Here is a 23245-nt window from a genome sequence, read left to right as displayed (position 1 = left end):
TCTGAAGGAGGAAGGATTTTTTTTCTCATGATAAGACCTCGGGATGCAAGCCGTGACCATAGGGAGCTTCTCCCTTGGTCCTGGCTCAAATCCCTGATTGTGGTCCCGGCTGGAAGAGAGTTTCAGGAGGCTCACAGCGTGGAGGGCTCCGCTTATTTTGTAAGAAAGGCGTCCTGGAGAAACAGTTAGCGCGCAAACTTCTTCAGCCACACTCAAGATGGCAGCTGCCCGACCACGCCCCAAATGGCGGAACCACGAGTCCGGCTGGCTGGGAAAGACGCTTTTCCCAAAATGGAGAGGGGAGAGAAAACGTCCATCACATATTGGCCCCGCCCCCACCAGCCGCTAGGGCCAATTAGCGGATGGCAAGGCGGGTGCCAGATTAGGAGAGGAGGCTGCTGTTTCCCCAGCAACAACCTGGGAGCTCGAAGGCGGGCGCAGCCTCGGAAGGGTCCGCGCCTCGGGTCTCTCGCTGCCAGGAAGATCCTGGGAGACGCACGAGCCGAGCCTAGGAAGTCGGCGTCCGTGGAGACAGGGACAGGTCAGGCCCATGAACTGCAATCCCCTCTGCCTCTTCGGCCCACATAACCGTTAGGTGCTCTGAGGTAGGAGTAACGCATGCGCGGGCTTAGAGGCGGGGCTAAAGCCGCCCTGGACTGAAGACGCATGCGCTTGTTGCCACTCGGCGGTCGGACGCGAAGAGGCGGAGCTTTATGCTTGTGGGTGGGGCCACGGACCCTTGGGGCGGGGGTTTTCCTCCGAGCTGAGCAGAAGGAAGACGTTTTCTGGTGGGTGGTTAGTCGCCAGCTCCTCACCCAGCTCTCACCCCACCCCACTCATTTTTCCGGGGCTCTCCTGGGAAGGCGGTCAGGATCGCGGTTAAGACTGCAACCTCAGTAGTTTGACGAAACTAGCTGGGAATGCTAGTACTGCCCCTTGACTTGGTAGGCTTCAGTTTCCCCATCTGTCAAGTTGGAGGTAACAGTACACTGACTTCCTGGGGCTGTGATTACATTTTTCCCTTAGGGCCATGGCTGAGGTGCACGTGATCGGGCAGATCATGGGGGCCACCGGTTTCTCGGAAAGTAGCCTCTTCTGCAAGTGGGGCGTCCACACAGGTATTCCGGGGCCTGGTTCATTTCCCCACCCATACCCCCAGCCCAGAGTCTCTACCCTCCTTCCTTCACCCCCTGGCCTAGTTCCTGATCCTCATCTTCCATTGGCTCCCAGGACTCCCAGCCATGGCCACACTCTGACAATGTGAATCGGGCATTGTTCTTCCCATCCCATCTCTCTGAGGACTCTGGCTCCTCTCTGAACACACAGCCCCCAAAGATATGGGGTTAGACACCCCCCACACACACATTCCCAATCCTCAAAACACTAGCCAGCCTAACCCCACTGAACTTAGTGGTACCCCGGGTCCCTCCCCTATCTTCATTCTTTGCTTTATTGAGTTCTGACTGTGAAATGGGTTTCCATCCCAGATTTACAGAGAAGAGGCCACCCTCCTGTATTTTTAATTCTCTATGAGAATGGAGGAACCCCTTCCGATCAGTCATCCATGTTCATCCACACAGGACTAGGAGGGACTGCGGAGACCCCAATTTTCATGATTCCCCATCAGAGGCAGCATAGCAACCAGTGTAACGGGTAGGGCCATAGGCCACCAGCTCTGGGCTCAAATACTAACTTCCTCACCTAGTGATTGATGGCTTTTGGACTTGACCTTTGTGTTTCCTTGTCTAAAAATGAAGCTAACAGCAACTAAGAGGCAGTAGAGTGTTGAGGTTAAGAGCAGACTGCCTGTGTTCAAAACCACATATTAATTATGTGGCCTCTGGCCCTCGTCTTTGCCTTGATTTCCCTGTCTGTACAATGGGAATAATAACAGTGCTTGGTTCATGGGCTTGTCTTGAGGACTAAATGAGTATCAACAGCACTGAGAAGAGGGCCTGGTTCAGTGTTTGCCTGGCTTGTAGGAACTAGATGGGGTTCGTTAGTGAAGCCTTGCGTATGCTGCCCCACAGAGAGGAAACGCTCACAAAATGAGTGGCTTTTGCCATTGTCATCTCTGGAGATCCTGAGTCCTTTGCGATTTCAGTGGAGGGTAGGATGGTGGCTGAGATCTCTGGGGAAGGGGGAAGGAGGTCTGATAAGAGGCAGGCTCTAGTCAGACTTAGTTTCCAATCTGGACCCTACCACTCACCTGCTCTGAGACCCTGGTCGGGTGCTGTCCCTTCTTGGAGTCTCATTTTTCCTCATCTGTAAAGTGGGAATATTTGTCTTTCAGAGGGGTGCTGACAAATCTTGTATGTGAAGAGCCTGACTCAGGGCCTGGTACTTTCCTTACCTGGCCCAGGAGGGAGCAATAACTAACATGACTGTTAGTAGTTCAGGGGTCCCTTGGTAGGGGGACAGTTATTCCAGCAGAGAGCTCAGGAGCAGCCAGATCAAGGGCTTGGGCCCTGTAGTCAGAGAGCACAGTTTGAGTCCAGTGCCACCATGGGACAGTAGTCAGCCATGTTCCTGCTATGCCCAGCATGGGCAACTGTGCTTGGCACACAGCAGGTGTTCAGTAAATGTTAATGGAATAAATGGCCAAGTGACTTCCCTTCTCAGAGTCTGTATCTTTACCTGTAAAATGGGGATTATATTAGCACCCACCTCCTATGAGCACTTATTTGTCCAGCAAACATTTATTGAGCACCTTTTGTGTACTGAGATCAGAGCTTGAGGTCTTGGGGACTTAGCAGTGTGCAAGAGGCGTGGTCTCCTGGGGCTCCCAAGTAGAGGGACAGAAATTTTTTAAAAAGCAGGTAAGGAAATGAGCACAGGGATCACTGACAGTGGTCACTACAGGAAGAAAGGACAGATGACATGCCAGGGACTAGCATTCAGATAAGAGGATGAGGGAGCACCCATCTGTGAGAGGCAGCACACTTGAGCTCATCCCTGAAGGATGAGAAAAAAACAGGCATGGGCACATCCAGGAGCAGAGCTTTCTGGGCAGAGCCAGTGCAAAGGCAGAGCTTTCTGGCCAAAGCCAGTGCAAAGGCTCTGAGGAGGGGAATAGAAATCGGGCCAGTGAGGCTCGAAGGTGGTGTGGGATGGGGAGAGTGGTGGGAAGTGAGTTGAGGACTGGGACACAGGTCAGGCCATGCAGGGCCTTGTAGGCTCCTGAAGGGAGTCTAAAGTGGGCCGGGGGGGCGGGGATAAAAGTCCCAGAGGGCAGATTAAATGAATTCATGGCTAAACCAGGAGCACAGCATCTGGCTCTCTGTCACTGTTATTATCAGCCCCCGTCTATTGCTATTATTATGTACCTTTCACCATGTGCTTGAGCTCTTGAAGGACACCCTTGGCCCCATCTTAGTCCTCAGACGAGACCTAACATGGGCTGAGAAGAGCCACAAAATGCTATCCAGCACTTAACCAGCACTCCCTGTCCCAAGGGCTTTCTGTATATTGGCTCATTCAATTTTTTCACAAGAGGGATGTGTTCTTATGCACCCATTTTACGGAAGGGGAAACCAAGGCAGAGACAGGTAACTCGCCTGAGGTTGCACAGGCGGGACAAAGTAGTACCAGAATATGAACCCAGACATTTGGCTCTCGAGTCCACACTTTGTAACTGCTGATTCCTCCACTGCCAGGGAGAGCCAGGGTCCCCAGCCCCAGTGGCCTCCCCTTCCTGATGTCTGCTTTCCACCCCTCCCTGCAGGGGCGGCATGGAAGCTCCTGTCAGGTGTGCGGGAGGGCCAAACGCAGGTGGACACCCCCCAAGTAGGGGACATGGCCTACTGGTCCCACCCCATCGACCTGCACTTCGCCACCAAAGGCCTCCAAGGTGGGTTCCCAGCATGAGCCCTGGAGCAAACTGAGGGGAGGGGGGCTAGCAGCACCCAAAGCTGCTGCACCTGGGCATACCAAGCCCCATCCCTGTTCCCTAGGCCCTTTGGGTCCCTTTCCTGGCCAGACCTGGCCCCGGAGAGGCTGAGCTGGGGCCTCTGCAGGCTGGCTCTGGAGTATGTAGGACTAGGTCAGAGGCAAGGGCTGCAGGGGGAAGGGGGAAGGTGGGGAACAGGGAGAGAAGGGAGGTGGCTTTCAAAGAGACAAACAGGAGTCTTCAATCAGGAGGAGGCTGGGAGGGGGCTGTGAGGGAGAGAGGCAGGGCCTGCACCCCTTTTGCTCTGCAGTCTCTGCTCAGCTGCTTGCAGGGGAAATGAGTATGCGGGGGAGGAAGGGTATCAGAAAACTTTTCCCGTGGAAAATTTAGATCACTGGAGAGGAGTGGATTCTAGGAAGTAGCCCAGGTAAACATGACATGTATTTCAACAATATAAATAATATTGACTGAGTGTCTGCCCTGTGCCCAGACTGTGTTGGGTGATGATGGGGAAATGTTGGTGATTTAAACAGCACCCCCCCAGCCCTGTCCACATGGGGTTCACCATCTCCTTGGGAGAGACAGAGCTGTCCCCGGACATGGCAGCCCAGAGTGGGCAGGTCTGGGATGGGGCGGGGGAGGGGGATTCTAGAGGGTAGGGAAGACCCAGAGTAGATGCCTGACTGCCAGGGAGTTCAGGGAGAGCTTCCTGGAAGAGGGGATGTTTGAGCTTTGCCATAAAGGGCTAGTAGGACCTGATAAGGTGGAGGGGTGGAAGTGGGTTCTAGGCAGAGAGCTGTGTGTGAAAAGCCCAAAGGGGAGAGTGAGCCGGGGGCATTTGGAGGATCAGGGGTAAACAGGAGGAGGGCCAGGGGTGAGGTGGCAGGGGACAGGAGACAGGCCATAGAGCTGAGGCCATGTCCTGAAGGCACCAGGGAGCCACAACACATGACTCACGAGTCAGATCTCAATTTTAAAAGATCCTTCTGGCTGTCTGGGGGGGACGGACTGGAGTATGAGACAGGCAGCCTGTCCTCCAGCTCTGCAGACCCCACATCCTCTAGTGTGGGCCCCATTCTTGCCTCCTCTTTCTTCAACCCCCATTCTGCCCATCGGGAAATCCCTTTGGTTTTACCTTTGAAATGTATCCTAAATCCCCCCACTTCTCTCCCTGGGCCCCCTAGTCTTCCCAGCCTCACCTCTTACCTGTCTCTTGGACAATGATAGCCACCTCTTCTCTGTGCTCCCACCCTGCCCCCAGAGTGGGTCTCTCTATGAACACCCAAGTTGGGTCCCATTCCTTCTTTATGCAGAACTCTCTGTGGTCCCCATCTTACTGAGGTAAAAGCCAAAGCCTTATCGTGGATCCTTAAGGCCCTGCTCAATCTGGTGTGCCCCTGCCTCTCCCTCTCTCAGACCGCTGCAGCCACGCTGCCCCCATCAGGCAGCTCCCACCTGAGGGCCTTTGCACTGGCTATTCCCTCTCCTGGGGCGTTCTTCCCTAGATATCCGTCTACATGGCCCACTCCCTTCCCTCCTTTAGGCATTCGCCCACATGTCACCTTCTCAGTGAAACTTCCCTTGCTCACCCTTTTCTAAAACTGCATCCCTACCCCCACCATACACAGCTTTATTTTTCTCCAGAGCGGTGATCACCATCTGACATACCCTATAATTTGCTTATTTACTACATTCGTTGTCTAGGATGTCAGGAATTTTTGTCTGCTCCGTTCACCACTGTGTCCCCAGCTTCCAGAATAGGGCCTAGCCCAGAGGGGCACAGAAAGGAGGGTGAAATGGGGCCAGATCTCCAAGGGCTTTGCCTACCAGGTTGAGGAGCTGAACCTCATGTTCTAAGGATATTGAGAAACCCAGGGAAGTGGGAGAATAATGCTTCCAACCCCCAGATGGAAGGTGTAAGAAGGCTGGTCCTGGGCCCAGAGCGCACAGAGTGGGACATGGTGAAGGAAGAGGGAGGTGTCCAGGACTAGGCCCAAAGTGCTCACTTGGGGAGTGCGCTGCCCTGATTGGGGGACACAGAAGAGGAGGCTACAGAGAGGGATGTCAGCTGAGGCCAGATTCAGAATGTTGAGGTTGGACTTATGCTGAGGGCACTGGGGAGCCACAAAAGGGTTTTTAGCAGGGGAAGAACACAGATTCAGAAGGATCCCTTTGGCTGCCTTGTGAATGGGCTCCCAGAGAGAAGGCTGGTGCAGACAGCCAGTGGGGAGGGGGCTGGGTCTATGGAGATCAAGGAGGTGGGGACCAGGCCGGGGAGACCCAACTACACCATCTACACCATCACTCCTTTCCTCCCCCCCACCCATCCTGTAGGCTGGCCCCGGCTCCATCTCCAGGTGTGGTCGCAGGACAGCTTCGGCCGCTGTCAGCTTTCAGGCTATGGCTTTTGCCATGTGCCCAGCAGTCCAGGCACCCACCAGCTGGACTGCCCCACATGGCGGCCCCTGGGCAGCTGGCGGGAGCAGCTGGCGCGGGCCTTCGTGGGTGGCGGGCCTCAGCTGCTACACGGGGACACCATCTACAGCGGGGCTGACCGCTACCGCCTGCACACAGCGGCGGGCGGCATCGTGCGCCTGGAGCTGGGGCTGCTGCTGCGCCACTTCGACCGCTACGGTGTGGAGTGCTGATGGTGCCTCCAAGGACAGGCCGGTACCCACACCCCTGCTGACCTGCCCAGGGCCAGGATGGCCCAGTGCCCAGAAGCGCGGGCTCTGGACACTGTGGGATCTGACCCCAGCCAACAGCTGGCATGGCTTCTGTCCTGGTGAGCAGCTCAGGCCCCATGGCTGCCCCTTCAGGTCCAGTTTCCCCATCTGTAAAAGGGGGGCAGTAAGCGTGTGGGGTCTCAGGGTGCTGGGTGAAGAAAGGCTGCTTTGCCCATGGAAGTGCTCAATAAAGGAGAGCAGTTCTTAACAGGTGTGGGTGCTTTCCTGACTTCCTTCTTCGGCCAGATGTCCTGTGCTCTGTCCTCCCACTGACACCCTCCTTCAGGCCCTCACCTCCTGACACACCCACTTCCCCCATCCTCTGCCTCAGCCTCTGCCCCCCTCCCCACTCTGGGTGCCCCTCTCCTTGGGGTTTCTCCCTCTTGTGCCCCCCTCCCCACTGGGACCCCATCTTCTGGCTGGCCCTCTTCCTCAGCCTCCCACTCTCTGTCCGCTGGGATCCCCGCCCTCTGATCCCCCCGACCCAGTGTCCCCAACCTCTGAGTGAGCCCTCCCCGCCAGGTTTTCATTCTCTCCGTGACCCTCGCAGCCCTCAGAGCCACAGGCAACCCATCTGCCCGTTTTGGTCGCCCTCGGCCGCCAGGAGGCAGCACCCCGTTCGCGGGGCGGAGCCGGGGTGCCCGCCCCCTCCCCCCGGGGCTTAAGGGACCCCCCTCGGAGCCCGCCCACGCGAGATGAGGACGGTGGCCCGGCCCCCCATGTCCTCCCCCTGGGGGCCGCCCCCGCCCCGCGCGCTTCCTGGGTGGGGCCGGGGCGGCTTCAAAACCCCCCCCCGCCGTCCCAGCCGGTCCCCGCCGCTGCCGCCGCCACCGCCGCCGCCGCCCTTCGCGCCCCGGGCCGTCCCACCCCCTCCTCCCGCCGAGGATCCGTCAGACAGCGAGGCCCCCGGCCGGGGGCAGGGGGGACGCCCCCTCCGGGGCACCCCCCCCGGCTCGGAGCCGCCCGCGGGCTGGCCTCCGCCGGGAGCGGAGAAAGGAGCCGCTGAGGAGCAGCCCGAGGCCCCAGAGTCTGAGACGAGCCGCCGCCGCCCCCGCCGCCGCCGCCGCCACTGCGGGGAGGAGGGGGAGGAGGAGCGGGAGGAGGGACGAGCTGGTTGGGAGAAGAGGAAAAAAAGTTTTGAGACTTTTCCGCTGCCGCTGGGAGCCGGAGGCGCGGGGACCGATTGGCGCGGCGCTGCCCTGCCAAGGAGGCAGGACTCGGGGACCCCAGACCGCCCCCACCAACGCCTCGGACGCTTGCTCCCCCCTGCCCCCTCCACGGCGTCCCCCAGGCTCCCCCATTCCGGACCAGCCCTCAGGAGCTGCCAGCCCGGACTCCCACGAAGACTTGACCCCAGACCTCGGGCGCACCCCCCCTGCACGCCGCGCCCCCACCCCCAGCCTCTCTCCTGAGCCCCCGCGCATCCAAGGACCCTTCTCCTCTGGGATCCGGGAGACGGGATATCTCTCAGACCTGCCTCAACTCCCCTCCTCAAGACCACCCACCTCTGGTACCAGATCTCGTCCATCTCGGTTTTTTCCTTGGGATACCGAGAAACCACCCATCAGAGCTTCCCCTCCACCTCCACTCCGTTCTCCCTGAGGGCATCAAGCCCCCCACCCCACCCCGACCCTCCTACCTTTCTTCGGGAGACCCCCCAGCCCCTGTAGGGGCGGGGCCTCCCTTTTCCCACCCCAGTCCGGCTCACGCTCTCGGCAGTGCCGGGGGCGCTGCCTCCCCCATGCCGCCCTCCCGGCTGCGGCTGCTGCCGCTGCTGCTGCCACTGCTGTGGCTACTAGTGCTGACGCCTGGCCGACCGGCCGCGGGACTGTCCACCTGCAAGACCATCGACATGGAACTGGTGAAGCGGAAGCGCATCGAGGCCATCCGCGGCCAGATCCTGTCCAAGCTGCGGCTTGCCAGCCCCCCGAGCCAGGGGGAGGTTCCGCCCGGTCCGCTGCCCGAGGCTGTGCTGGCCCTGTACAACAGTACTCGCGACCGGGTGGCCGGGGAGAGCGCCGAGCCGGAGCCCGAGCCTGAGGCGGACTACTACGCCAAGGAGGTCACCCGCGTGCTAATGGTGGAAACCACCAACAGTGAGCTCAGAGGGGCCGGGGACCCTGGAGGGGAGCCCCCAGGGGGCGCCGGAGTGCAGGGGTCACGGGGGAGGAAATTACTGGCAGAGGAAACTGCTAGAGGAAGAGGACCCCCGGGGTTGCCGGGAACGCGGGCGGGGGGTCTCAAAGAGGATAGAACTGAGCTCTCTAGCTCCCAGGTATCCGGCCTTGAAGACGAGGAGATAGTGAGCGAAGGGGACCGCTTCTAGAAGAGACCATGGGAACATGCGGGATCGTGGAGGCAGTCCCCTAGAGGGGGAGAAGCGATTGGGGGGTGGAAGGGTAGAAAGACTTTCCTCTCTACCCGGCACTAGAGTGGGGGGGGGGGGGTCGTGGGGTGAGGGCTACAGGGAGGGAGCCCGCTTTGGGAGAAGCGAAGAGCCCAACATTTGAGAAAGGAGAGGCAGTGGGGATAGCTGACCCAGAGCTCAGGGGTCACGAGGCGAGAAAATTCAAGAACAGAAAAACTAAGTGAAGCGAACCCCGGAGGTGCCGGTAAAGTGGAGTGTGGCCCCGCTTGTAGCTTGCGCGACCAGGCGGGATTGGAGGAGGGCCCGCAGAGAGGCGGCGAGGGGGCTGATGAATGCGGGGAATAAGTGGACCCAAGGTCGTGGGGTGGAGGGAGGTCAGAACGGGAGAGCATAGGAGACCCTTGGGGGACGCCGGGGATATGCGCGAGGTGCCCCAAGTATTTGACATAGGGACGTGAGAGGAGCAGGCTCAGCGGGGGAAGCGAGCCCCCAAGACATCTAGAATACTGGGTTTTAGAAGGGGTTTAGAGAGGGGGGAGACAAGCACAAGACAAGAAAGGGGGGACCGATAGGGAGTATAGAGAGCTATAAACAGTGCCGTCCCGGGAGCAGCGAGCCCCCCACGTCGCGGGAGGGGAGGAAGTGGGCTGAGCGAGGAGTCGAGCCCTAGAGGTGGGTGGGTGCGACTCTGCAAGATCGGGGTGAGAAAACTGACTGGGTCAGGGTAAGGGAGCCCCACGTGGGTGCCACGCGCGAAGGGAGGAGCCTGCCCTCTCGCAAACGCGGGGGAGGAGGACCCCGCAGAGTTGAAGGGGGTGTCTGGACCCCAGAGTCCCAGTTCCTCTCGGAGAGGCTGGGGAAACCCCAGCGTCCGGCCGCCTCGCCCTCCCTTCCCTTTCCTTCCCGTGCCCGGGGGGGCGGGGATCGTGCGCGGAGCCTGGGGCGAGACTGGGCAGGTCGGATCCCCGCCCTTGCGGCGGTGGCGCCTCCCGCCCTCTTCAGCTCGGGGCGGGGCTGCCTCTGGGCCCGCCCACCGACCCCCCTAGGGCGCCCACGCGGGGACCGCTCCGTTTGCCCTTTTGGTCTTGGGTGGTGCACCTGTGAGTGCCCGGGCCTTGCGCGCGCCTAGTTGGCAGCTTCAGCTGGATGACGCCTCTCCCCACCCACCTCTCACCTTTTCCGTGGTCGCTTCGCCCGCCTTGTGGAGATTTCTTTAACACCGCACCTTCCATCCTCGTCTCCCCTCCCAGTCAGCCACCATCTCGCCCCCAAACCCTATGTTCCTCTTCCCGTGTGTCTGCCCCATCTCTGCCTTCCACCTCTCCCACATCCCCATGCATGGGTCTCCCCGTTTCTGTTTCCTCCCTCTTTCCTCCACGCCCTGCTCCTTGTGTCTCCATCTCTGCAGTCTCTCCATCTCTCCTTCTGACCGGTCCTGCCCCTCCTTTCTCCTTCCTCCTTATCTGTCCCCCCTATCCCCTTCAGTGCTCCTGCCCTACCCTTCCTTTGGGGTTTGCTGAGTAACCCTTGGGTCAAGATAGGGCTTCTTCGTGGGGGACAGGGGCTGGCCTAGCTAGAGTAGGGAGGAGTAGAGGCAGGGGCCCATGGAAGGAGCTTCCTCTGCCCTTTCTCATCAGATCCTGTCTCCACCATTTCTGCACCCCTACTGCAGGGGCCTAAAGCATGTGCCCCAGTCCATCCAGAAGGTCATGGCCTGCCCACTCATCCCAGACTTTCCCGAGACTACAAAACACTCTTCCTAACTTTCCTCCTCCCTGCCCAAAGCCATTCCTACCTAGAATGAACGTTGCGTTATCTAACCAGCTGAGGGAGGGAGAGAAGAGAGGAAGGAATTAATAATAATAATAATAGTAATAATAGGGACGCTTGGGTGGCTCAGTTGGTTGGACGACTGTCTTCGGCTCAGGTCATGATCCCTGGGTTCCAGGATCGAGTCCCACATCGGGCTCCCAGCTCCATGGGGAGTCTGCTTCTCCCTCTGACCTTCTCCTCGCTCATGCTCTCTCTCACTGTCTCTCTCTCAAATAAATAAATAAAATCCTTAAAAAAAAATAATAGTAATAATAGTAGTAATAATAATGTCAAAATAGCAGGGAGGCAGCATAGCCCAGGGGTTAAGAGCGCAGTTTTTGGGACCAGACCGCTCAAATTTGAATCCCAGCTCTGTAGCTCCCTACTTCTGTCGGCCTGGGGCAAATGACCTGCTTCCCAGCTCTAAAATGGGTATAATAATCGTCTTTTCCTCATGGGGTGGTTGTGAGGTTTAAATGTCTTAACCCTTGCAAAGGGTTGTGAATAGCACCTGGCAAATAGTGAGCGCTCTTTAACACATACATGCCCTGCCCCCCACCCCCATGTGGGCTCTGCTGCACTCCTTACCTGTGCTGTCTCACTTACCTCACATGATAACCCTGTGGTCAGTCGTTCTGCAGATGAAGGTCTGACTCAGAGGGTGCAATTCCCTGGCCCAAAGTTACACAGCCTTCCATGAGGAGAGCCTGGTTGGGAATTAGGGTGCTCCCTGTGGTTGCTGGTTCCTAAACAATAGCAGGAAAGTGAGGCTCCGTGAAGGAATGGGACTTGCCCAAAGTCACTGAGCTGGAAGGCAGGAGAAGCCAAGGCTGATCCAAATGCTCTTTTTTTTTTTTTTTTAAGATTTTTTAAAAATTTATTTATTTGACAGAGAGAGATCACAAGTAGATGGAGGCAGAGAGAGAGAGAGAGAGAGAGGAAAGCAGGCTCCCTGCTGAGCAGAGAGCCCGATGCAGGACTCGATCCCAGGACCCTGAGATCATGACCTGAGCCGAAGGCAGCGGGTTAACCCACTGAGCCACCCAGGCGCCCCTGATCCAAATACTCTTGATCCTAATTTGCACCTGAGGCTCCGAGTGGAGGAGGACTGAGCAAGCACAGGGGCCCCCTACTGCCACATACTGAGGGGACATTTTACCCACAATGGGTGAGAAGGGGTCAGACCCCATTTTACAGAGTAAGGATACAAACCCAGAGAGGACAAGCCATTTGCCCAAGCCCCACAGGCCAAAAGTGTCACAGTCGGGTTCCCAGCCACAGTTGTCAGCCCTGGAGCCCTTAGACTTGGGGTGTGCCTGCCGGCTCCTCACCAAACCCCTGACATCCCTATCCCCCCGCCTCTGCTCCTCCTGCCTAGGAATCTATGACAAAATCAAGAAAAGCCCGCACAGCATATATATGCTCTTCAACACATCGGAGCTCCGAGAAGCCGTGCCCGAGCCCGTCCTGCTCTCCCGGGCAGAGTTGCGTCTGCTGAGGCTCAAGTTAAAAGCGGAGCAGCACGTGGAGCTGTACCAGGTGTGGGGCAGGGGGGCTAGACCGCGCCTGCGCGCTGGGGCCGAGGTGGGCATCCGGGTGGCTAGAGGCTGCCAGGTCCACAGACACAAACTTTCGGAGAACTGAGGCAGACGCCCAGTGGAGTCCTAGGGCTCTTGGGAACTTGCCGACTCCTAGCACCCCTAGGGTATTAAACACCCAGAAGTCTGGGAGCTTGAAAGGTTGCAGGCTCTGGGCTGTTTCTGTCCAATAGGTTAGCCACTAGCCACACATGGCCATTTAAGTTGACTAAAATGAAATAAAAGAAAAAAATTCAGTTTGTCAGGCTCACTGGCCATATTTCAAGTACTCCATAGTCACATGTGGTTAGCGGCTGCTATTTTGGATGCCACAGATAAAGAATATTTCCATCGTCAGAGAAAGTTCCCTTGGATAGCTCTGTTTTAGAAGATTTCAAGTCTCTGGGAAGATTGGGGCCCCCGGAAAGGCTGGAGTCTCCAGAAGGTTACGTGACCTAGAATCCACGTCTTCTGGAATATGAGGTTTAACGGTGGGCGGCAGACTCTTACAACAAAGGAATGTGGTGTATTGTCAAAACTTCTTGGAGTCTGGAGAACTCAGCTTTGCAAAGCCAGCGCCTGGAGTGTTCTGCCCGGCCGCCAGAGGACCCCCACACAGGGTTTGGGAGGCGTCAGCAGCATCTGGGTTTGGGGTGTGTCAGACTCCTGGGCATGTAGGAGTTTGGTGTCCTTGGACTTCTCAGGCTCATTGAGTGTGTAATTCTAGGGGTGCTCCCGAGCATTGGAGTTCTGGAATGACTTCTAACAGAAGCCCCTAGAAGCCCCTAGTTACAGCCTCTCAGAAGTCAGGGCATCAGCTTTGCAGAATTGTAGGCTTGCTCTGTGAACCTCAGGATGTCTGCGGATGATCTTAGCCTGGTGGGTTGTCCAAGCTGAAGGGGGCCTGGCATTTCACCAGTAAGAGAACTCAGGACTGGGCTGGGGGCAGAGGCTGAGCCATACAAGTGCCTTGAGCCCTCCCTGGCACTGGGGTCTCCCTACTCTCCTCCCAGGGCTGCTCTGCGGGTGGTGGTTCCTGCAGGGCCCCACAGTGTGGCTGTCTGGGAGGGGACCATCTGAGGGACTCTCTGGAGGCCTGTTTGGTGGAGCAGGAGTGGGGGTACAGTTAATGCATTTGGGGGGTGTGGAGAACCATCTACTCACTGTCTAGTTCCCCCCACATTCGTCATCTCCTAGAAATACAGCAACGATTCCTGGCGCTACCTCAGCAACAGGCTGCTGGCGCCCAGCGACACGCCAGAATGGCTGTCCTTCGATGTCACTGGAGTCGTACGGCAGTGGCTGAGCCACGGAGGTGAGGACGGCTTCTTTGCCCCACCCCTATTTTGTAATGGGAGCCATCTCATTGCCTACCAGCTGTTGCCCCATGTTGGTACCAGAGAGCCAAGACCTGGCCTTCCTCCCAGACCCTCTAAAACCTGAGTGATTCCCGCTTAATCCATTTTCTGACCATCTGCCTAACACTGGGGGATGCTGGGGATGCAGCAGTGACCCAAAGAGCCCCATCCTTACCCTCCCAGAGCCCTTGGTCCATTGTTTGGGTGGGAGAAGGGGAGAAAGACCTGAAAACTGGGTAGGGCTGGCCTGGGGAGCCCAGAAGAGATATCTGACTCAGCCTCCGGTCAGGGAGGGCTTCCTGGAGGAGGGGACATTGGAGCTGATATTTGAGGGATGAGTGGAATCAGCCAGGGAAAGAAGGAGGGACAAGAGCGTTCGAGGCAGTCCCTGAGTCCAGGGAGTGCCTGACACATCTGATCTGTCTGTAAGAGGACTGGTCAGAGGACTGTGTCTGTCCTGCCCATTGGAGTCCATGGTGCCCACGTCCCTTTTCCTAATCTCCCTCTTGATGCTGGGGATGCAGTGGCAACTAAGACCATTTCTCGATCCTGCCCTCGAGGGGCCCACAGTCATTTCCAGACATCTAGAAAGCCTTGCCAAAGCCGGAGAAGGCGGTGATAACCGGAAGGAGTGGTGTGGGGGCGGGGAGGTGCTCAGGCACCTGGACCCATCGGAGGGCTCTGGGAGGGCTTTCTGGGGGAAAGTGATAGTGTTGAGACTTGTGGGATAAGTGATGGTTCGGCCAGGTGTTGAAAGATGGGGGCTCAAGAGCAGGTGGGAGCTGGGAGTAATGTCCTGTGCAGCTGGACAAAGGCCAGCCTCTGTCACTGCCAAATCTAGAACACCCAGCATGGGGTCGAGCACCTAGGAGGAGCTTAGAAAATCACCCATTCATTCAAGAAAACTTTTTTGCACAGCGGCCCTGTGGGTTTGCCTCCCAGCCCTACATTTTCCCACTTGGGGCAAGTCCTCTCCCCTCTGTGGGGCTCAGCCTCCATGTCTGCAAAATGGGGAGCTTTGGTGAGGTTTGAAGGAGATAATGCTCCCATGCTCACAGAGTGTTTAGAACAGGGCCCTCAGTAGATGTTTTTATGACTGTGGGCTAGGCCCAGCGGGGAAGGAGAAAACAGGCATCCCTGCCCCCATGTATCCTGCTTTCCACTGAGGGAACAATGGGGGAGATAAATAGCCAAACACAAATGTCAGGAAGGGTAAGTACTATGGAGAAAATAAAGTGATGTCACTGTGGGGGAGGGACCTGTGTCCTGGAGGGCCTCCTGGAGGAGGTGACCACTGAGCTGAGGCCTGAAAAAGGAGAAGGAGGAAGCCAGAGGATGCAGGGAGAGGGTAGACGTGGAAGAGGAAGGCAGGCAGGAGCCCCCACCCCCCTCAACCAGCGTTGCTCCAGCCCCCTGCAGCTTCGGGGTGAGCCATACCTCACACGGCCTTCCCTTTCTCCACTCCCACAGAGGAAGTAGAGGGCTTTCGCCTCAGTGCCCACTGTTCCTGTGACAGCAAAGATAACACACTCCAAGTGGACATCAACGGTGAGGCCCATCTCCCTGGCCCGGCCTCATGGCGGCGTGCGCGCATGCGCCTGTGTGCGTGTGTGCGTGTGTGCGTGTGCGTGAGTGCATGCGTGCGTCTTCCTCCCCCGCCCCTGCTCCAGTTCATCCATCTGAGAGTGTGTCTCTGCTTCTCCCACCTCCCACCCCTCCAAACCAAAGCAGGGCTCAGTTCCAGCCGCCGAGGTGACCTGGCCACCATTCACGGCATGAACCGGCCCTTCCTACTCCTCATGGCCACCCCACTGGAGAGGGCCCAGCACCTGCACACCTCCCGGCACCGCAGGGCCCTGGACACCAACTACTGCTTCAGGTGACCTTTCAGCCTTCGACCCGGGGCTCCTAGGCTGGAGGACATGATGGTTGGCTGCTGACCAGGTGCTCTCCGTTGGGCACTTGGCTACACGTGGCCCGGCCTCTCCTCCGGCCTGGGAGGCTCAAAAGACAAGCACTGGGAGTGCTCGAATGCTGGGATGGGTGCCCTGGGAGCCCTAGAATGTTGAGGTCACTCTGTCTTCTTGGTGGTGTGCTGGAATCAGGCTGTTGAAATGAGGGACACGATCGTGTGGGAATTCAGTGGTGGCAGGTTGCGGATCTAGAAGGTTGAGTCTAGGACACTAGGATTGCGTGTGAATGACATCTGAGAACGCTGGACTCCAGGAATGTTGGGATCCTAGAATTTGGGAATTCAGAATTGGAAGAAGGTTCATGTTGGATTCCTTATGCCATGGCAGAGTGGAGTCCTTGAATATTGGGATCACGATGGGGGAAGCCTGTGTTAAAATACCAGCATCCACAGATGCTGGGGTTGGAGAAAGCCAGAGTGGATCCTAGAGTGTTGTGGCTCAGTGTTGGCATGGTAGAATCTGGCAAGCTGGGATCTTAGGAAGTGGCAGCTTGTACCTCTTGAGTGATGGGCTCCAGATTGTGGGATGCTTTGGTGCTATATTGAAATGGTGGAATCCATGAATGGCAGGACCCCAGAAAGTGGGAATGTAGCAATCCCAGCAAGTTGGAAATGCCAGTGGAGTGTGAGAACCTTGAGATGCTCGAGTCCTACAGTCTAAGAAAGTCAAAAAAGTTGGATTCCTTAGAATGTGGACATTCAGAGTTGGATGTTGCAGAGTTAGAATGATAACCTGACCTTGTCCCTCCCCTGATGGTACATCCGCTCTTTCTTATATGCCGTTTCCCTGCTGGAGAGTCAGTTCTGCTCCCAAACCCAGCCTTCAGCCCAGCAACCCTGTGAATGAATGCACGAATTGAGGTCTTGAGTGCTACTAACATTAATAACCTTACAAAGGGAGGCAGCCAGCCATGTGAGGCTCTATAGGGAGGGACACAGTGTCACTTTGGCCCACTAGGAAGTTGGGCCAAAAAATTGAATGTGCAACTGTTCGAGATGGTGGATCCAACTGCCAATTTTCCAGAAACCCAGGGATAGGGAAACAGTTTAAACAATACCATGCGCTTGCAATCAGCCACAGTTAGAAGATGGGAAACCTGACCTGCTTTCTTCAACAAACACAAGGCAGAGCAGGGGGAAAGAGAGAGATGATTCTGTAGATTTCTAAAAGAATTTGAAGAGGTAGATCAACCAATTGCAATAGGTAGAACTTATTTGGATCCTAATGCAGAGGAGTAAAAATAAAAGACATTTGTGAGACAGTCAGGGAAGTACGAACTCTGACTACATATTTGATGATATGAGGGAATCATCGTGAATCTTTCTTATGTGGTATCGTGGTGATGTTTTAAAACAGTCCTGAGTTTCTTGGAGATATGTGTGGAGACTTCTGTGGATGAGATGTCATGGTGAATGGCATGGGCTTCGAAATCATCCAGTGGGGGAGAGGAAGTGAGAGGGGGCAGAGATGCAGTGAACTTGGCCATGATGTGGGATTGCGGAAGCTAGCCTCCCTGAAGGCTTCCCCAGCATCCAAGGACGATGTGAGGCCCTTTGGCCTGTCCTGGGGCCCCAAGTGGGTTTCTTTTACCTCTCAGGCCCTGACTGGACGGCAGAGGGAATCTGTAGGAGGTTAGCAAGAGGGGCACCTGGCTGGTCCAGTCAGTAGAGCATGTGACTCTTGATCTCCGGGTCGTGGGTTCAAACCCACACTGAGCATAGATTGTACTTAAAAGCTTTCCAAGAGGCCTTGAACTCTTACTGAACACATGGGTTACATAGTGCCTCAGAGTGATCTGCAGGCTTGTTAAATATGGCCTGCCGTCCCCCAGCCTCAAGCCAACCCTCAGTTTCAGACTCAGTAGGTTGGTTGGCGGGGGAGAATTTGCATTTTGCACAAATTCACAGATGGTCCATCTGCTGCTGTGGGGACCACATGTGGAGAACATCCCAGGTGGGTGTTAAGAGTCACAGACTATTCAAATCTTAGGACCTCAGAACCCTTGGTCAGAGTTGAACCAGAAGTGAAAGATTATTCTGGACAGGGGTTCTTTCACTTTTCTGAGTTTAGGACCCCCTCAAGAAGTGGAAAGCCAGGCAGTCTGCCCAGAAATAAGTCTATAAATGCACACGCATGTGTCCGTGGTTTCGGGAGCTCAGGCCTCTCACTGAACCCACACAAGGACTTCGTGATGCCTCCTTGGCCCTTAACAACACCTTATTTGCTCTAACATCCCCTGGGTCTTTGGACAGATGGGGAAACTGAGGCCCCACCAGACTGGGGAGGAACTGGGCTGAGCTCATAGGAATCTCAGATTCCTGGCTCCCTTCTCAGGGTTCTGTGCGTTTGGAGAGGATTTGTCTTGCCCCAGCGAAATGCTGTATCATCTCCTCTTCCTGCTCTGCCTGAGCTGACATGGCTGTGCTCAGGCTCCCGGGCAGCGCAGGGCTGGCTGGGAAGCAGGCCCCAAGCTCTATCACTTACCCGCTATGGGGGAACAGCGGCACTCCTCCGGGCCTCAGTTTCTTCAGCCTTCCAATGGGAATAGTAATAAGGCCTGCCTCCCAGCGTTTTGAGATGAACTCGTTCCCTGTTGATTAATTTTTTTTTTTTTAAAGATTTTATTTATTTATTTATTTGACAGAGATCACAAGTAGGCAGAGAGGCAAGCAGAGAGAGACAGGGGAAGCAGGCTCCCTGCTGAGCAGAGAGCCCGATGTGGGGCTCCATCCCAGGAACCTGGGATCATGACCTGAGCTGAAGGCAGAGGCTTCAACCCACTGAGCCACCCAGGCGCCCTGTTGATTAATTTCTGACTAGGTAAATACCTGCATGTGGACCAAACCCAGAGAGAATACTCAGAGACCCTCCAGCTCTGACCCCGCCCCTCTCTGAGGAGGAGGCAGCCGGCTTTATTGTCTCTGTGTCTCCTTCTAGAGACAGTCTTTGAAACACTTATACATAACCCTATATTTTTTTAAAACAGATTTTACTTATCTATTTGGCAGAGAGGGAGAGAGAGAGAGCACAAGCAGGGGGAGTGGCAGACAGAGGGAGAGGGAGAAGCAGGCTTAATCCCAGGACCCTGGGAACACGACCTGAACCGAAGGCAGATGCTTAACCAACTGAGCCATCCAGGCATCCTTCCATATATTTTTTAATTTGCCCAAATTGTAGAATCCTCTGGTGGAGGGGGATGTGGAGAGGGTGCCAGAGACTTCTTCCTCCCTCCCTCTCTCTCCTCCTGTCTTTTCCTTCCTTCCTTCTTCCCTCCCTTCCTTATTCAAAAAGTAAAACTCACCCACTGTCAAGAATTTAGAAAATTAAAAAAAAAAAGAATTTGGAAAATACAGAAAGGTTTCACCCATCACACCACCACATATAAAAAAGTCAACATTTGAATATAGTTCCTTCTAGTCCTTTCACTCAAAAACAGAATTTGGATCATACCGTCCTTGTAGCTTTGCCTAGTGTTTCTTTCATAGGTTATGAACCTGGAATATGAAGCGTTCTCGGCTGCCGATGAATCAAGCTTTTTAGCCAAGGTCCCTGCCCAGCTCAGACATGGCCCCAGAAGCCAGCACATAAAATGTCCCAGTTCCTTCCAGACAAGCAGGAGCCTGGGCCCCCAACTGGGGAGGACTGGCTTTTGCTTTCTGAGCCTGGGACAGAGATTATGAACCCAGAGCTGTACAGTATTACACATCACTACTCTCCAATGTGCTTTTTAAAAACCTAACATACACACACATACAAACATATATTTATTCTAATCTCTAGACCCAGTGGGGGCTTGAACTCACAACCCCAAGATCATGAGTTACATGCTCTCCTGACTGAACCAGCCAGGCACCCCATGTGACAATAAGTTTTAAGAAGGAAAATAAATCAGAGGAAGAGGAGAGGGAAAATAAAAAACCCCAAAAAGCTAGATATTGGAGACTATTCTTCCTATTCTGGTTAAAATTTTCTTCTATTATGGAAAATTTGAAATGTGGACAAAAGCAACGAAGATATAGTATAAAGAAGTCCCATGAATTCTCACCCAGCTTCAACAAGTATTAAGATTCCTCCCACTTGGCACACCTACTTGGCTGGCTCAGTCAGGACAGCGTGCGACTCTTGATCTCGGGGTTATGAGTTTGAGCCCCACGTTGGGTGGAGATTACTTAAAAATAAAATCTGTTTTTAAAAAATTTGCCACACTTCAAATATAGACATTGTCATATTTTCTTGCATAACTGAAATGTAATTATTATTACACTGAGTGGAATTCGTGATCATTTGGATAGGTGTTTTGGATATCAATTGAGCACTTGCTGCATGTCAGCCAGTGTCCTAGGAGGTAAGGCCCCTGCCTGAAGGACATCTGAGCATACATTTAAATGAAGTGAAGGACGGAGCCAGAGTGGGTATCTGTGAGAATAGCAAGTCAGGAAGAGGGAAGAGCAAATGCAAAAGTCCTGGGACAGGACTGTGTTTGAGGAACAGGGAGGATGCTAGTGTGGCTGGAGTCAGGGACAGTGGGGAGGAAGTTGCGATCAGCTGGCCAGGCAGCATCTTGGGGTTCCTGGTGAGGGTTGGGCATTTGCCCCTAGTTACATTTGAGCCATGTTCGGGAGTCGAGGAGCAACACGACAATCTCTAGCATGTGGCCCCAGAAGGCACAGATTTCTGTCTGTGTCGTTCATACTGAGTCCCTAGTACATCCCAGCCAAACACAGGGTAGCAGCTCAACAAACATGTGGTGCACCCATAGAACTTAGTGCATGTGGATGGTCATTTTGCTTCTTGCGCGCTTGTTCGGAGCCTGGTGGGAGATAAGGTTTACTGTGATGCCCTTAGCACAGGGCTTGACCAGCTGGAGTGCTTTGTCGGTGTTAGTGCCTATGGTTGCTATCACAGCTATTGCTTTTACTGTCACAGGCGATGCAAGGGACACTGAGATGGGGACTGTGCTGGGGGCGACCAGGGTGCCCCCACCCTCCACCCTGCAACCCGTCCCCCTTGGCCCTTGCAGCCGCTGCCCCTGACCCCGCCTCCTCCCTCCCGCCTGCAGCTCCACGGAGAAGAACTGCTGCGTGCGGCAGCTCTATATTGACTTCCGTAAGGATCTGGGCTGGAAGTGGATCCACGAGCCCAAGGGCTACCACGCCAACTTCTGCCTGGGGCCCTGCCCCTACATTTGGAGCCTGGACACGCAGTACAGCAAGGTGCATCTGGCCGGGGCCAGGGGATGGGCTGGGGGAAAAAGGGACCAAGGGAGTGGAGGGAGACGAACAGGTAAAATCAGAGAGGAATGGGCCAGCTGAGAAGTAGAGACAGGGGGAGATCAGAGGGGGCGGTGCAGAAATGGGAGGAGACTGGGTCAGAGCTGCTAGAGAGACTGGGCACAGGGGAGACCCAGGGAGACCCAGGGACTGGGCAGCACTGGAGGAGGGGAGAGTCAGTATGCGAGAAAAAGGCCAGAGTCCACAGACCGCCACCGAGATGGAGACTGAAGACAAGGCAAGAGACTGATACTGAGAATACAACAGACGGAGATGAGGGAGAGGGAGAGGGGGAGAGGTGGGGGCACCCTGCCCACGCCCCCCACCCCCAACCCTGACCCCCCCACCCGCCCGCAGGTCCTGGCCCTGTACAACCAGCATAATCCTGGTGCGTCGGCGGCGCCGTGCTGCGTGCCACAAGCGCTGGAGCCCCTACCCATCGTGTACTACGTGGGCCGCAAGCCCAAGGTGGAGCAGCTGTCCAACATGATCGTGCGCTCCTGCAAGTGCAGCTGAGGCCCCGCCCCGCCGGCAGGCCCCGCCCACCCGGCAGGCCCGGCCCCGCCCCTGCCCGCTGCGCCGGGCTGTATTTAAGGACACCACGCCCCAGGCCCCCCTGGGAGTCATTAAAGGTGGAGAGAGGATTGGGGTCTCTGTGCGTGTCGTTGAGTCCCTGACTGGGGTCTCCCTCCCAACATTGCCAACGTTCCCGGATTCCCGCTCCATCTGCCCCCTCTTTCGCTCTCTCCACCATTCATTTCCTCCCACAAACACCTGCTGAGCCCTCCTTAAGTTCCAAGTACTCCCCGCAGGCTAGATTTATTTATTGAGCACTTTGTGCCCTGTTCCAAATGCCTTATATTGACTAACTCATGTACTCACCGTAACAAAACTCTGAGATACAGTGTCATCTGAGATAACACTTACTTTAAAGTTGAGGAAGCCAGAGCCCAGAGAGGTTAAGGGAATAGTTCCTGCCCACCAGGAGCCTACTTTCTGGGGAAGAGACAGATGTGGGAAGTGACGCTAAGAAAGGAAAGAAGGATAGAGTGAGAGATGGTTTAGGGGAGGAGGGAAGGGTCCTTGGAGGAGGCAGCATCTGGGACTTGAAGGAAGTCAAGAAGGCAGTCTGGGGGAGCCCTGGGGAAGAGTGTTCCCGGTAGGAAGACCTAGGCACAGCCTAGCCATGAGGATGAAGTTGGAGTGAGTGACACAGAGAAAAGGCCAATGTGGTTGGAAGGGAGGGACAAGGGGAAGGGGACTGTGAGCTGACTCAGTTGATTAAGGCTCATCGGCCAGAGAGTAATGGTATTTCCCCTGCCAGGTATGGCTGTAGGAGCTCGCCGCATTCTCCCCGCAGCCCAGCAGAGCAGGGGTTGGCAAATCACCGCCCGCAGGCCAAATCTGGCCCGCTGCCTGTGTCTGTAAAATAAAGTTTTATTGGAGCACAGCCGCCACGCTCATTCCTTTGGGGATCACCTGGGGCTGTTTCGGTGCTACAAGGGCATGGCTGAGTAGAAATGTAATGCAGAGTCACAAATAGTTACTATCTAGCCCTTTATAGAAACAGTTAGCCAGCTCCTGCTATAGAGATCCTTTGTTTCCCCCCTTTACAGATGGGAAGACCGAGGCACAGTTAAGGTCACACAGCTAGCACATGGCAGAGCTGGGATTCGAGTCCAGTCAGCTAGAGTTGAGGATCTAGGCATATAACCTCGGCATGGGCACTGCTTCTGGGTCCACATAGGGCCTGTGGGAATCTGTGGGAACTTGTACTCTGAGGGCAATGGGAGCCCTGTCAGTGTTTGGAGCAGAAGAGGAGTGTGAGTCGACTTCATTGCTCAGAGGGTCCCTCTGGCTGATGGTTGAGTACACTGAACGTGGGTGAGGGGAGCTGCAGGGAGACCATTTGTCCAAGTGAGGAATGCTAGGGGCTTGAGCCAGGGTAGCTCCCTGTTGGCTGCCCTCTTTCTTCCCATCTGCTCTGGTCTTTCCCATGAACTCTCCCCTGCTTCCTCCTTCTCGGCCCCTCCTGTTTCTCCTTTTCGTCCCAGGTTTTGGTGCCCCCTACCCCTCTATGCTCTCTTGTCCTTACCAGGGCTGGGCCCTGACCTGCTCCTGGCCCAGGGATGGGCCTAGGTGGGGTCACTGTGTAAGGACATGCTGCCACTTTAACCAGCCTCCTGTGTGCAGACTCGCAGGTGTGCGGTGACACAGACTGTTGTCCCTATAGCCCCATGAAAACACGGCACAGCTACACACAGCTATACAC

The 23245-nt window shown here is 55.7% G+C and overlaps 2 protein-coding genes across 5 annotated transcripts; both read left to right on the top strand.

Annotated features, from left to right (window-relative positions):
• Positions 1–228: 228 nt before the first annotated feature.
• On the top strand, positions 229–6823 carry B9D2 (B9 domain containing 2). Of its 3 annotated transcripts, none has more exons than XM_047712061.1 (4): positions 406–541; positions 1027–1118; positions 3725–3850; positions 6224–6823. In XM_047712061.1, the coding sequence occupies exons 2-4, from the start codon at positions 1031–1033 to the stop codon at positions 6535–6537; spliced, it is 528 nt and encodes a 175-aa protein (XP_047568017.1). In that variant the 5' UTR covers positions 406–541; positions 1027–1030; the 3' UTR covers positions 6538–6823. The 3 variants fall into 3 exon arrangements, with proteins under 3 accessions (XP_047568016.1, XP_047568017.1, XP_047568018.1); XM_047712062.1 differs by having other exon boundaries at positions 472–605; XM_047712060.1 differs by lacking the exon at positions 1027–1118 and having other exon boundaries at positions 229–541.
• A 684-nt stretch (positions 6824–7507) lies between these two features.
• TGFB1 (transforming growth factor beta 1) lies at positions 7508–21617 on the top strand. Of its 2 annotated transcripts, none has more exons than XM_047712050.1 (7): positions 7508–8711; positions 12174–12334; positions 13570–13687; positions 15201–15278; positions 15459–15609; positions 20763–20916; positions 21331–21617. In XM_047712050.1, exons 1-7 carry the CDS (start codon positions 8357–8359, stop codon positions 21487–21489), a joined length of 1176 nt encoding a protein of 391 aa, XP_047568006.1. In that variant the 5' UTR covers positions 7508–8356; the 3' UTR covers positions 21490–21617. The 2 variants fall into 2 exon arrangements, with proteins under 2 accessions (XP_047568006.1, XP_047568007.1); XM_047712051.1 differs by having other exon boundaries at positions 7677–8711; positions 15462–15609.
• The last annotated feature ends 1628 nt before the right edge of the window (positions 21618–23245 follow it).

The sequence above is a fragment of the Lutra lutra genome, chromosome 17 (assembly GCF_902655055.1).
Source record: "Lutra lutra chromosome 17, mLutLut1.2, whole genome shotgun sequence".
Classification (NCBI taxonomy): Eukaryota; Metazoa; Chordata; class Mammalia; order Carnivora; family Mustelidae; genus Lutra; species Lutra lutra.
This window is presented reverse-complemented; position numbering and strand designations above follow the sequence as displayed.